This window comes from Gadus chalcogrammus, chromosome 15 (assembly GCF_026213295.1).
Source record: "Gadus chalcogrammus isolate NIFS_2021 chromosome 15, NIFS_Gcha_1.0, whole genome shotgun sequence".
In the NCBI taxonomy this organism is placed as follows: domain Eukaryota; kingdom Metazoa; phylum Chordata; class Actinopteri; order Gadiformes; family Gadidae; genus Gadus; species Gadus chalcogrammus.
Window position 1 is genome coordinate 19394816 of NC_079426.1, and position 14001 is coordinate 19408816.

The 14001-nt window shown below is 45.7% G+C and overlaps 1 protein-coding gene across 4 annotated transcripts in view; it reads left to right on the forward strand.

Annotated features, from left to right (window-relative positions):
- ehbp1 (EH domain binding protein 1) overlaps positions 1-14001 on the forward strand; it is a 141209-nt gene that overhangs the window by 80156 nt on the left and 47052 nt on the right. For all 4 annotated transcript variants that reach the window (XM_056609563.1, XM_056609562.1, XM_056609564.1 and 1 more), the window contains exons 13-15: positions 637-1488; positions 4036-4077; positions 5436-5582. In XM_056609563.1, coding sequence (XP_056465538.1) covers positions 637-1488; positions 4036-4077; positions 5436-5582 — 1041 coding nt within the window. The remainder of the gene's footprint in view (positions 1-636; positions 1489-4035; positions 4078-5435; positions 5583-14001) is intronic.

The window sequence follows — 14001 nt, forward strand, 5'->3', positions numbered from 1 at the left end:
CACACACACACACACACATACACACACCACACTCACCATCAAATCCACACACACAGACATAAAAACACATCCTTTGGGATTAAGTGCTCTGTCTTGGTGTATCTGCTTTTCTTATCGGGGACAACCATCCCTGACATGACCTGTCAGCTGCCAAGGCGACAATGTCTCGCTCACACTCCCCCGCACGCAACCACACACACATTCATACAGTGCATGTATGTAATTGCCTTGTCCTCGTCCAAGTCTAACGCATGTCAAAAAGTGAATCAGAGGTCACCTGCTATCTAGCTAGTGTTACCCTCGCCCTCCTTCTCAATGCGTCCCGAAACCACATTCAGACTTCAGCATTCCATCCAACAACAACAACAACAACAACAACAACAATCTCTTCAACCATCCTCCTCCACCAACCCCTTCAGGCCAGTTTTCTCATGAATTAGTTGAATAATGTCAATCGGACCTTTCTTTGTGACATTTCTCTCCCATAGACATATTTGTGTGAATCTTGACTGTATTTTTATTGTTTTTCTATTGCTGTATTTCTGCTGCTCTCCCACCTTTGTTCCCCTCACAGGGGGTGCTAAGAGTGATCGTAGCTTCTTTTAATTCCCATGCGGTGTCTCTGTGATCTCCCAGGCGTACGACGGCTTCGCCAACCTGGGCATCTCCCGCCTGCTTGAGCCCTCCGACATGGTGCTGCTGGCCATCCCCGACAAGCTGACGGTGATGACCTACCTCTACCAGATCCGCGCCCACTTCTCTGGCGAGGAGCTCAACGTGGTGCAGATCGAGGCCAACAGCAGCCGCAGCACCTACAAGGTGGGCGACTTTGAGACAGACACCAACGCCTCCATCGACCAGGACAAGTTCTACGCCGAGCTCAACGACGTGCCGCACGTCCAGGTGGCCGGCGCGCAGCACGCCGCCGCCGCGAGCAACACCGGCGACGAGCCTGACGGCGCTCACTCGGCCGTGGCACGAGTGAGCACTCACTTGGCGCCCGAGGAGGCGGGCGTTAGCAAGGACATGGTGGGAGGGGCTTACTTGCGGCAGGGGGTGTCCGCACTGTCGCTGCCGCTGCAGGCGACGACGGCACCCGCTGCAGTGTCCATTCATCCCGCCCCCGCCCCTCGGAGGTTCCTGGCCGGAGTCCTTGGGTCAGAGGACGGGAAAGTCCTCCCCAAGGCCGGCCCCGTGGACCCGAGGGACGTACCGCCCAAGGTGGAGAGGGAGGCAGAGCGAGCAAGGCCGCACGCAGAGGAGGCGGGTGGAGGAGGAGAGGCAGAGGGGGAATGTAAAAACTCAGAGTCCTCTGCGAGGAAAGCCACCGCCTCCTCTCCCAGCCAACACAAGCTGGGCTTCTCCTACAACCGGGACGCCGACCTCATCAAGAAGAAGAGAGCCAGCCTGCGCTCCTCTGAATCAGAGTCCGCCTCGGACTCAAACACCCCGTCACCAGTCAACTATACAGACACGTCCCCTAAGCAGGTAGGGTAACACGGACCCACACGGAAAAGGAAATGGAACCATACACGGCCTCTAAACAGGAAGTGAAACGCATGCACGTCCGTTAAACAGGAAGCTTCACACCGACGCATCCCCTAAACAGGTCGGGTTACACAGACCCATTCCATAAACAGGAAACTGTAACACTCACACACCCGAAACAGTACCAGTCACACCCTCAAAACAGTCACACGTGTTAACAGGAAACAGTAACAGCCACATAGCGTTAACAGGAAACAGTAACAGTCACACACCTAAAACAGTAACAGTCACACCCCAAAACAGTAACAGTCACGCGTGTAAACAGGAAACAGTAACAGTCACACAATGTTAACAGCAAACAGTAACAGTCACACACCTTAAACAGGAAACAGTACCAGTCACACTCCCTAAACAGGAAACAGTGACACAGTCAAACACTGTAAACAGAAAACAGTTACTCAGACACAAACGGTAAACAGGAAACAGTTATGCAGTCACACACCATAAACAGGAAAACAATGACAGTCACTCACCATAAATGGACCAGTAACGCAGTCACAAAACATAAACGGAACACTAACACAGTCACACAACGTACACGGAACAATAACGCAGTCACACAACGTAAACGGGAAACAGTTACGCTGTCACAAACAGTAAACGGAACACTAACGCAGTCACACAACGTAAACGGGTAACAATTACGCTGTCACACACCGTAAACGGAACAGTAACGCAGTCTCACACCAAATTAGGAGACATCCTACAAATTGCATTTTGGTTTATTCTATATAACGTTATTATAATTATGTGCAGTCAACCGTTTTATCATTTTCTGTCCGATAAAATTCCATTGGATTATATCTGACACAGCTGAGGTAACTTATTACAAAGAAATATTAATTTTATGACATACAAATAGTACGATAACAGACAAACTTACACAAACACACACACACACACACACACACACACACACACACACACACACACACACACACAAATCTGTGTGTAGTTTGTATCTTTCAGTTTCATTTTCAACTGGCGGCTGAAGATCAGCGGTTACCTTCCTGTGTATACACGCCCGCTCCCCTTAAATAGATCACCCCTTGCCTTTCTCTCCCTCTTTTTAACCCTGCGTCTGGCCTTGATTGAAACTCTCTCGGGGAGCCGTCGGGCCCAGGACGCGGGATGTGTCTCACAATCATACCGTTCCATTCCCTCCTTGGGCCTGTTAAGCCTCAAATCACAACCCCCAGATGATGACGGTGATGAGCCCGGTTCTTAGAGTTGTCTGTAACAGAGGAGCGTCTCTCGCTCTCTCTCTCTCTCTCGCTCTCTCTCACTTTCACTCTCGCTCTCAATCTCTTTCCCTCTCTCTCTCGCCCAGCCTTAGATGTTGTCGCTCACCTCGCTGTCGAGACCCCTAACATGCCATGGGGGCCGGCGGGCCTGTCTGAAGAAACAACCCTTCCCATTCCATCCCCGACCCCTTCTCTTGACATTTCATTATATTTTTCATTATATTTCTCATCCATGCTTTTGATGGCAGTTGGCACCGTGACCGCTCAGGCGTGAAGACGCCTTGCATAGAGCACACCTCTGCGCATCCCATCACGCACACACACACACACAAACCCAGCACACACACACACACACACACACACACACACACACACGCACACGCACACATGAACACACAAACACAGGGCTAAATGAAAACACCAACACACTCACACACCTACAGAAGCATGCTTCTTTGGCCGCGTCAATGTTTTTGCGCATGCACATTAAATGTAAGCCTATAGTTGTTTTGGCTCAAGTCTTTACTCTTGCCCCTTTACTATCAAACACCATGTTTACAAGCTCAAAGGTCAGGCAGAGGGGTCACGGAGGGGGGCCCATGGCACTCCATTTAGAGGTGCTTATCTGGCTACCGACAAGTCAAGTGTCCACAGCCCCGGCCAGATGTAAATGGTGGTAGGATAAAGTCTTTGTTGTTACGTTTTAAACAGCAGCCGCTATGAATACACGGCGCTCTAAGCCGAACATGACCATCCCAGCACTGTTTTGCTTGCCTATGCCCCCCTTATAATACAGACAGGATTACCCCCGCAGATAAGATGCTAAGCTGCCTGTGTGTGTGTCTGTGTGCATGCATCCACAACCCGCATAGACTGTTGTGGTGTGCGTTTGTGTGCATGTGTGCGCGAATAGCTTTAGATAGCTTCTAACCACTAGACATGGTCAGAAGCTGGGGGCTATATACTTTGTTTATTGATATTAATAGATGTAAAACTATATTGGTAGTGTTTCAGACCCAATTTGAAAGATCTGATGCAACCTTCATACAGTCATCATATGACTGTATGAACGAGATCTGACTTGAATTTGTAGTGAATTTAATTTGTAAAGGAAAAACTTTTTTTGCCTAACGACTATTTAACCCTCATCATATAGACTCTCTATGTTTATTTGTTTTGACGTCAAGGTAAATAATTGTTCTATGCCCTAATGCCATTTTCTTTCTTACTTTTTCTGCCAAAGGAGTCTCCCGTCTCTCCTGTAGAAAGTCCGCCAGCGGAGAAGGTGAGTAACACGTATAAAACAGACGTTTGAAAACACAAAATGACCATCGTAGCAGCTTCCTGTCATGGCGTTTTGTATGAGGGGCCGCCTGGGACAGAATTCATACTTGATCTTACACACACTATTATAATCTGGCATATACACCAGTATGCTCATACACACACACTATTATACTCCTTTTATATGTACCGGTATGTAGATTCAGATTCAGATTTTAATCTATTCATTTATTTTATTATAATATGTAGAGAGTGTATGTTAGAGAGTATCGTAGTGTATGTGAGAGAGTATAGTTGGGTATGTGAGAGAGTATAGTAGTGTATGTGAGAGAGTATAATAGTGTATGTGAAGAGTAGTTGTTTATGCAGGAGAATATAGTAGTGTGTGTGAGAGAGTCTGAATGAAACGGAAGTGAGTTTGAATGAAACATAAGTGAGTTTGATTCCTCAGTTCCTGATTGGCTGACAGTAGCCTCTGGCGCTCAAAATACTGCGCTGTCATTTCACTCTGGAATTTCAAGCGATTCTGGTCGCTTGTTTGCATGGTTTGAGAGAGGCTTCCTCTTTTGTGTCCGTCAATTCGTTCTCAACCATGGACAGTCGCTACATGTTTTGGAAGTACCAGAGACGTCAGAAAAACCGACGCAGTCATTTAGGATTCATGATATCATCCGTTCTATAAATATTCTAATCTAGAAACCTCCGGCAGCTAGCTTGTTTGCGACCACGCGAACAAGCGACCGAATAATTTTTTGCTGCGAACGCAGCATAACAAAATCACTGGAAATTCCAGAGTGAAATGACAGCGCAGTATTTTGAGCACCAGAAGCTACCGCCTCTTCTGTCAGCCAATCAGAAGCTGAGGAATCAAACTCACTTCCTTTTCAGTCAAACTCTCTCACACACTACTATACTCTCTCACACACAATGCCATTCTCTCTCACACACACTGCTATAATCTCTTGCATAAACAACTATACTCTCTCACATACACTACTATACTCTCTCATACACTACTATTCTCTCTCACATACACTACTATCCTCTCCCACATACCCAACTGTACTCTCTCACATACACTACTATACTCTCGCACATGCACTACTATACTCTCTCACATACACTACTATACACTCTCATACCTACATGTAAAAGGAGTATAATAGTGTGTGTGTATGAGTGTAGTGGTGTATATGCGAGATTATAATAATGTGTGTAAGACCAAGTATGAATTCTGTCCCAGGCGGCCCCTCATAGTTTTGTGGGAAGGCTCTCACCGTAAGGCTTTCATGTGACTCAGGTCCTTCCTCCATGTGCTGACCTCCTCTTGTCCTCTGTGTGTCCCTGCCTGTGGTCCAGAAGGTGCAGTCCAGGCAGGAGGAGCTAAAGGAGAGGGCAAGGCTGCTCCTGGAACAGGCCCGCAGAGACGCTGCCATGAAGGCCGGCAACAAGAGCCCCGTCGGCCCCTCCCTGCCCACACCCGCCAGGGCCTTCACTGCTGCTGAGGTCAGCCCCTGAGTCTGTGTGTGTTTGTGTGTTTGTGTTTGTGCTTGTACGTGTGTGTGTGTGTGTGTGTGTGTGTGTGTGTGTGTGTGTGTGTGTGTGTGTGTGTGTGTGTGTGTGTGTGTGTGTGTGTGTGTGTGTGTGTGACAGATGTTTGCAATCGTTTAAACAATCTTTGATAGATATAAATGGATTCTTAAAGGGGAACTTTCATACCACCCGGTGTTAGTGTGATTAGCCCATGACAAGCAGGTTTGAAAATGTGCAGCATTGTGACATCACAGGTGGGCGTGTCCACCTAGATGTATGCTGGATTGATCAGTCTACCAGCCTACCCAGTGGACTGCAGCAAACGTTGCTCATCTATCCGTCACACATCTAGGTGGACACGCCCACCTGTGATGTCACAATGCTGCACATTTTAAAAACGGCATGTAATGGCTTATCACACTCACACCTGGTGGTATGATAGGTCCCCTTTAAAAATCATACAAAGCACAAAGGGATTAATGTGTGTATTTTTGCATGCAGAGAAGAATCTTTAATGTCCCTGAGAGGCAATCCGATCACAATGTCATAATACACAAATAACTAACAGTGGCAAGGTTACCATCGGAGTTAGAACTCAGACGTCCAGAGGGCCAGCCCAAACAGACACGAAGCCTGCACTTAATGGAAATTGATCGTCATAATGATTGATTGATCCTGGACAGGGAATACACCCTACACAGGGTCCTGGGAGTCTGGTTGAATAGTTTGGTTCTTTCAAGCTCCTAACTTGGTCACGAGGTCATGGAGGCTGTTCGTCAATTAATTGTACGTTTCCAGGGAGGTAACGGTGAGATAAAATGAGATGAACTCCATAAGCAGAGGAATCTGTGTGTGAGCATTTTCTGACCTTTTTATCTTTACTCCCTTTACAACTCTCAGGCAACAACCACACAGTCCTTTGATTACAGGTTGCGTCCCAGCCGCTTTCGTTAAAGGTTCAGTTAAATGCCTTGCTCAAGGACTCTCCAACCGTTGTCTGTCTTGTCAGCTTAGGGCTATAATGCTCCCAGACTCCAGGGGCCATTGGCTTTTGGTTCTCTCCTCATTCCTGCCTCACACTGAAGAACATCCGCACACGCTCTAAAGCTGTCAGGTACGGCAACTGGTTTTACGGCAGGTCACAGTTACAGCTTACAACGGTCTCAGTCCTCCATCGCGCTCCTTCTGGGTCTGTTGCTACTGTGGGCCGACCCTGCACACCCCTCCTTTTCAGTGTCTCTTGTCAAGGCAGGGGCAGCTTTTCCGATCATTTAGTTAGAATGCAGCCAAGCACTTAAACAGACCTTTACTTGTAAGGCGTTGTACTCGGGCACTTCTCAGGGCAGCCGGGTGTTCGGGGGGCTGCTGTTTGTCAGCGGGCAGCTCGATGGATGGCACCCTCCTGAGCATGTGGATAGCATTAGCAGGGTTTAGAGCTGCCCACCCAAAAAGTGGAATCATATGTTTTAAAACAAAAGAAGAAAATATTAAAAAAAAAAAATCCTTCATTTGGAAAGGCCATCATGTTCACTACCTTCCTACAAAGTTGGCCATCTGCTCATGAACTGAACGTGTTTACGTCCTGCAGATTGAAACCTTGCTTAAGAAGTCTTAATTCATAATTATACTAGCGTTGGTAGTGGTGGTGGGGACAAGGGATTTGAGTGTGAAAATTAAATGAATTCCTTTTGGTAATGAAATATCTGAAAGGCAGCAGCAGCCTTGCAAAGACTTCACCATCAGAATCCTTAAAGCAAGATTGACCTTGAATTAAAACATTATTTTTATACGGGAGAGATGTGTCTCAGCCAGCACCTGTATGTTTGTGCATATTACACATTCTATTTATACACTCTGTTGGGTCCAGGGGGGTTGGTGAGTCTCAAGATTAACCATTTTTGCATAATCCAAAGAAATGCATTAAAAAGCATCCTTCCAAGGACTGTTGGAGGTATTTTTCCTCCCGAGAAGAAAGTAAATTAAGAGTACGTCAAAGCAGTCGGCACGGCAAATGTATTCCCTGCCACCGACAAAAGTCCTCTGCCATCTCCTTGTTGTCCTTCTACAAAATGGCTGCCTTCACTCAGATTAGCTCCTTAAGTCACAAACTGCCCTCTCGCTCTCCTTATTTTCTCCCTCTCTTCTTTGCCTCTCTGCCATTATCTCTCTCCCATCCTCTTCTCTCTCCTTCTGAATTTCTTTACTCATTTCCAAGGACGAGTGGTTAATACCCCCCCCCCCCCCCCCCTCACTAGAGCATTAGAGAAGGGGGGTTCAGTAGGTTGGGTGGTAGCGTGTGGGGGATGGGGGTGTTATTGAATTGATTCCTCTTTTCAATAGAGAACATTGATCAAAGGAATCTGCACCCCCAACGGGGCTAACGTGCTGATAATTGTTAGCGATTTAGATTAGATTATGTGATGTCTTGTTTTGATTAACGCGCACAAGCTTGTGTGTGTGTGTTTGTGTGTGTGTGTTTCAAATGCAAAGGGAAGGATGTTTGGCTTGGCTTGTCACAGTGAGTGGGACAGACTGGTTTATGTTGATAATGACAAACAAGGATGAGCAAGATAGTTAAGCTATCAAATTCAAATAATCAATGTGATATGCAGACAAAATTGTCGTTACTTCATTAATAAAGTAAACATCTAAATATATATGAAATTTATTTTAATATTTGTATTGTATATTACTATTGGCTGTATAGTTATGCATGAAGCCTAAGTATAATACCGTAGCAGACAAAAATAAAATGCATGTGAAGGCACATGCAAATTCTTCACTAAACGCACTCACATAGATGTCTTTATTAATTAAGGTAAATGGCTTAATAGGGTGTGTGTGTGTGTGTGTGTGTGTGTGTGTGTGTGTGTGTGTGTGTGTGTGAGTGCAATTTTAGTACAAATTGACCTATATCTTGGGTCGCTGCTTCTGTACAATCTCTCTCTCTCTCTCTCTCTCTCTCTCTCTCTCTCTCTCTCTCTCTCTCTCTCTCTCTCTCTCTCTCTCTCTCTCTCTCTCTCTCTCTCTCTCTCTCTCTGTCCTTCTCAGGTTTTGATGTCTTTGACAAATGCACACTATGGTTCATTAGGTCTGTAAATCTTCAGAAGTCATCTGCATGTTGATAATCAAGGAGCTAATGAGCATTAATGAGATAAATGAATGAGCATCCTTGAACCCGTCTCCCTGCTTCTAGGCCACACCCACAATGTATGATGCTTCAACACTTACTCTTGAAATGATTGGGTGAAGAAAATTGTATTTATGAAACAGATTTGGCCTGTGTGTGTAATTGTGTTCTGTTAAGTAAGTGTGTGTTTGCATGTGGGGTTTGTGCGTGTGTGTGCATGCGTGTGTGTGTGCGTCTTCGCTCCAGGTCTTTCAACCCATTAGCAGATGAGAGTAGTAATTTCACAGCAGCCTGGTCAGGCTAATTATCAGGATGCATGCTCCGACCAGGAGAACTTTGTGCACGCCACTACCCGCATTTCCGTGCATTTCTTACCCAGAATTGAAATGCAAAAAAGGTGCAAGAACGAGTGTGTGTGTGTGTGTGTGTGTGTGTGTGTGTGTGTGTGTGTGTGTGTGTGTGTGTGTGCGTGTGCGTATGTGTGTGTGTGTGTGTGTGTTTACTTAATATTTGCAAATGTACTGTACCTGTACTGTTTTGTGTAAACTTTTCCATTAAACCCCAAATATGTGTGTGTGTGTGTGTGTGTTTGTGTATGCGCGTGTGCGTGCATGTGCGTGCGTGTGTTTTTGTCCGTGTGTCTTTGTAGATAAGTGTGGCATTCCCATGCACACACAAACTGTGTGGCTTGTCCCACATTGGAGAGCTCTGCTGTTCACTGACTCGTTGTGATTCCTATAATTGGTGCCTGTTTGATTTTTACTCCACCCCCCCCTCCTGCCCTTCCCCCACTGCTTCTGTTCTTATTTTCCTAGTTTCTCCTTCTGCACTGTGGAGGCAAGTCCTGGGTCCTCTGTGGTCTGCTCTCGCCTCCTTCCTTGTTGGCCACAAGACACAAAATTAATTTAAAGCGATGCCTACTTTATTACATTTTTCTATTTGACAAATAGACCAAAATGTGCAGAATTAGTCTGGTTTGGCTCTGCTTGGGATAGGCTTACTCCTCATTTGGCACAATGTGTTCCCTTGAGATCCCCTGATCATCGATTGCCACTGCCTTGGGATTTGAAAAGGTTCTCTTTATTTATTTGAGTTTTCCTTTAGATCAATGTTAACCAACTTACATGGAACATTACACACCCAGTGTGTACAGTGTCTGCACGGTTACGAAGCGCATCCAATTAGGAATATTAGAACGAATGCATTTTTGGCTTTGACTTATAAAAAGACCGTTTTTAAGTCAACATAAGTCATTTCTAAAGATCAAATAGTGCTGTTCTATTTCCAGGCCACTGTCTTGTATACCAATTTAGAGCCAAAGCTGAGAGTCTTACCCAGATTAAAAAGGCCTGTACTATTACTTTAGCTCTGATCTAATTTAATCCCATCAAGTAATAATGCAGCAATCATCCCAACTGAGACCCAGAATGTGAATGATTCAGAACACCATAAGACAACAGCAAGCAGAACACCTCAATAGCAAGACAAATAAAGGACACATTCAACTGTTGCCTCCTAGTCAGCAACGCGTTAAAGGGATGACCGTTTCATCAACAAATATAGAGAACAGAACTTGTCCATTTTTAAAATGCAAGTATGGCTTTGTGAACTCTGCCTTTGTTCTTCTCTCTGACGCCCGCTCCCCTCCCCTCTCCTCTGCTCCTTTTAAACTTTCCTCTCTGCATTAATAGTTTTTCTCCTACTCTTTTTAATGTGACTGCTGTTCCTTTCTTCTCTCTTTCTCACTTTCTTCTCCCACTCTCAATCTCTCTCTCTCTCTCACTCTCACTCTCACTCTCTCTCCCCTCGCTCTATCTTTGCCGCCCTTTCTTTTCTTATTCTGAAGAATTTTCCCGTAATGAAACTAAATGGTTTTGGGGTGATTTTCTTTGGAATGTGTATTCATGTGTATAAGTGTGTGCATGTGTGAGAGTGAGGGAGAGAAAAGGGAAAGAAGGTGCGAGTGGAATGTCTGTTGTGGCTCAATTGGCTTCAGTGTAGATCAAAGTCATCATGTGTGTGTGTGTGTGTGTGTATTTGTGTGTGTGTGTGTGTGTGTGTATGTGTGTGTGTGTGTGTGTGTGCTTGCGTGCATGTGTTCGCGCGCATGCGTGCGTGTGTGCGAGCATGAGTGCGTGTGTGCGAGCATGTGTGCATCTGAGAAGGACAGCTCTCACTTGCATGAATTGTGCTGAACAAGCCATCAGAGAAAAGTGCATGCTTGGCCACGCACACACACACACACTCACACACTCAGCGCTGCACTCAAACTTTACATTTACTCTCCATTTGTCCTGTTGGTCAAAAAAGCTCTGTATCTTTCTAGATAGAGATTTTTTGAAATGTAGACTCTTAATCAAACATTTTTATACACATGTTGTATTAGGTATAGGACTTTCAGTTACACTCTTATTGTGTTTCCACTGCCTATCACTCCTGTCCCCCCCACCCAACCCTTCTTCCACGTGACACTTTCTGTGTTAAGTGTCTCAAATCAGGGCTGTTTTAAAGAAGACATGAATAAAATATGAGAGCCGACTCTGTCGCCACCGGGTTTACCGTTCACTGCATCCGCAATAATAACTCTAGTAATCCTACTAGTTCTGCCCAAAACCCTTTGTTTTAACTTAAGGGAAAGTTTAATTAGAGACTGAGTGCCTTGTGTGTTTGTGTGTGTGTGTGTGTGGGTGTTTTTGTGTGTGCTCGCACGCATTCGCATCTGTGCGTGTCTGTCTTCCTGCTTTCGTGTGTGGAAGATGCTTCCCTTTCCCTCGGTCCCCACAATTGCTATCTTTCGTTTGTGTAGCATTGTAGAATAACCTGTGTCTTCACCCTTCCGTCATCACAGCCAGAGAGTGTGTTTGTTTAAAGCCCTGTGCAGCACGGCCCGCGCCCCAAACCGTCTCACAGCCACAAGGGGCTGTGTGTTGCTCCACTCTACCTGTTGTACCAGTCTCACTGTCTCGTGTCTCAGCCAGAGCGGTCCTTGTTCTTCACCTGCTCTTTGGAAGGGTGCACAGAGGGACGCACACCCAACCAACCCCCAAACACACACACACACACACACACACACAGAACCCCAAACCACACACACACACACACACACACACACACAACCCCCAAACCCCCCCACACACACTAACGCACATACATCCATACAACCTCAAAGCATATGTATATTTTGTAAATGATGTATACTGCACAAACTTCTGTGTGTTTGTTTGCCTGCACACTGCCATGTTCATGCAAATACACACTTTTAGCCTGTAGATCGTCACATGATCTAGACACACATCTCTCACACAGTGTAGCTTGCACAGAAACATGAATATGTGCACATGTGCACACACACTGACACAGGCGCACACACACACACACACACACACACACACACACACACCCACACACACACACACACACACACACACACACACACACACACACACACACACACACACACACACACACACACACAAACAAAGACACACAGATGCACAGACACACATACAGCCTAGAGAGCGGACACACACCGGTGCACACAGACGCGGGGCTATCATGCGCACGCATCCATGGAATCTTAATGACGCCCTGCCCAGGTGCTTTGATAGCCCTGTACACTGGCTGCTCTTTAATTCCTTATCAAATGCATTGATCGCTGTGGGCCTCGCGCGCTCATTGATCCGCACATTCTGTCTGGGCCCAGGCGATAAGCTGACCACACTCTCTCTTTCTCTCTCTCTCTCTCTCTCTCTCTCTGTCTCTCTCTCTCTCTCTCTCTCTCTCTCTCTCTCTCTCTCTCTCTCTCGTGCTCTTGCTCTTTCTTTGTGTTTCTATCTCGCTCCCTCTCATCTACTCTTGGACATCATTTTATATTTACCTTTTTTTTTCTTTGCTTCACCAATCTCTCACACACACGCACACATGCATGTGCCCATGCGCGCACACACACACACACACACACACACACACACACACACACACCCTCTCCCTCTCTATCATCCTGGAGCATCCTCTTAGCGTCCTCAATGCTGTCGCGATGAATTATATATTACAATGTTTTCCCTCCAATCCATACATATGATTATATACCTTCTCTTTCTAATCTTCCGTAAACACGGTACATAGATTGATTGAACGGGTGTTTTTATGAATACAGTGTTGTGCGGAGGGCACTCGGCCTCAAGATTATCCATATGCTGACTGATATAAATCCTTATCCTGACATTGACATCTCTGATGATTGCAGAGAGCACATGTATCCATTGTTCTGTAGCATAGCCCATCTTTGTCCTAATAGCTGGGGTCCATTGCATCACAGTGTTTGTATCGGATACAAACACTGTGATGAAATACTTAGTAAGTAAGTAAGAAGTATTTCAAGGAAGGCTTTTAAGTTTTTTAGAGCAGTGACGCTGAACTCTTGCTTGATTAGGACACATGTCTTGCTCTACTGTGTGGGTGCACATAAGGTCCATTGGTGCAGGACAGACACCTGCCACACCTCTTCACCTGGTGACTGCACCAGGCATGACATCTGCTGCATTGTGGCCAACAGACTGGATCTGTGGGACTAGGGGAGTCCACCATCAGGGGGAACCAAGGCATCCCCCAGGCTGACTTCAAAGTAGCCTTTACTCACAGCAAATATGTTTAGGTATTGTTTCATTTGTGGTTCTCAAATACTTTTGAGATGCATTCAAAAATGTATTTCCGCTTCGTTCACTTGTTTTCATTTCTGTTAGTGTTGTAGTTTGTTGCAGGAGGGACATTTGACTGAGTTGTGATACACTTGAACCAGTCAGATGTGTTTTCCACTTCGGCCAATCCTAATATGCTTCGATATAAACGTACAATTACCAGAAACAATTGGCCAATTGTACCACTAGTGTGGTGTATTGAAATGTGTATTAAGGCATGTGTGAGAGATGACACTCTATGTTTCCAAAAACTTGATCTGTCAGCGCTCTTCTTTTGAGATTTCAGAGTAACGCATTGCCACTGGACAATGTTAATGATCAAACCAAGCATACATCAGAGCCTTTAGTACCTGATGGATCTATGCTGAGCCTGGAGTTTGAGCATGTGTAATCCATAATAAAAATCTTCACACTTAACTGGTGAACGCAAAGCAGAGCAATACACAATGCATTGGGCTTGCCAGCGCAGGGTTGCCAACCCTGCGCTGCATTGGAACAGAATGAGCAGACTGTAGAGAGCTTGTGACACACCATCAAGGTGCCACATATTAGAAGAAGCTGAACT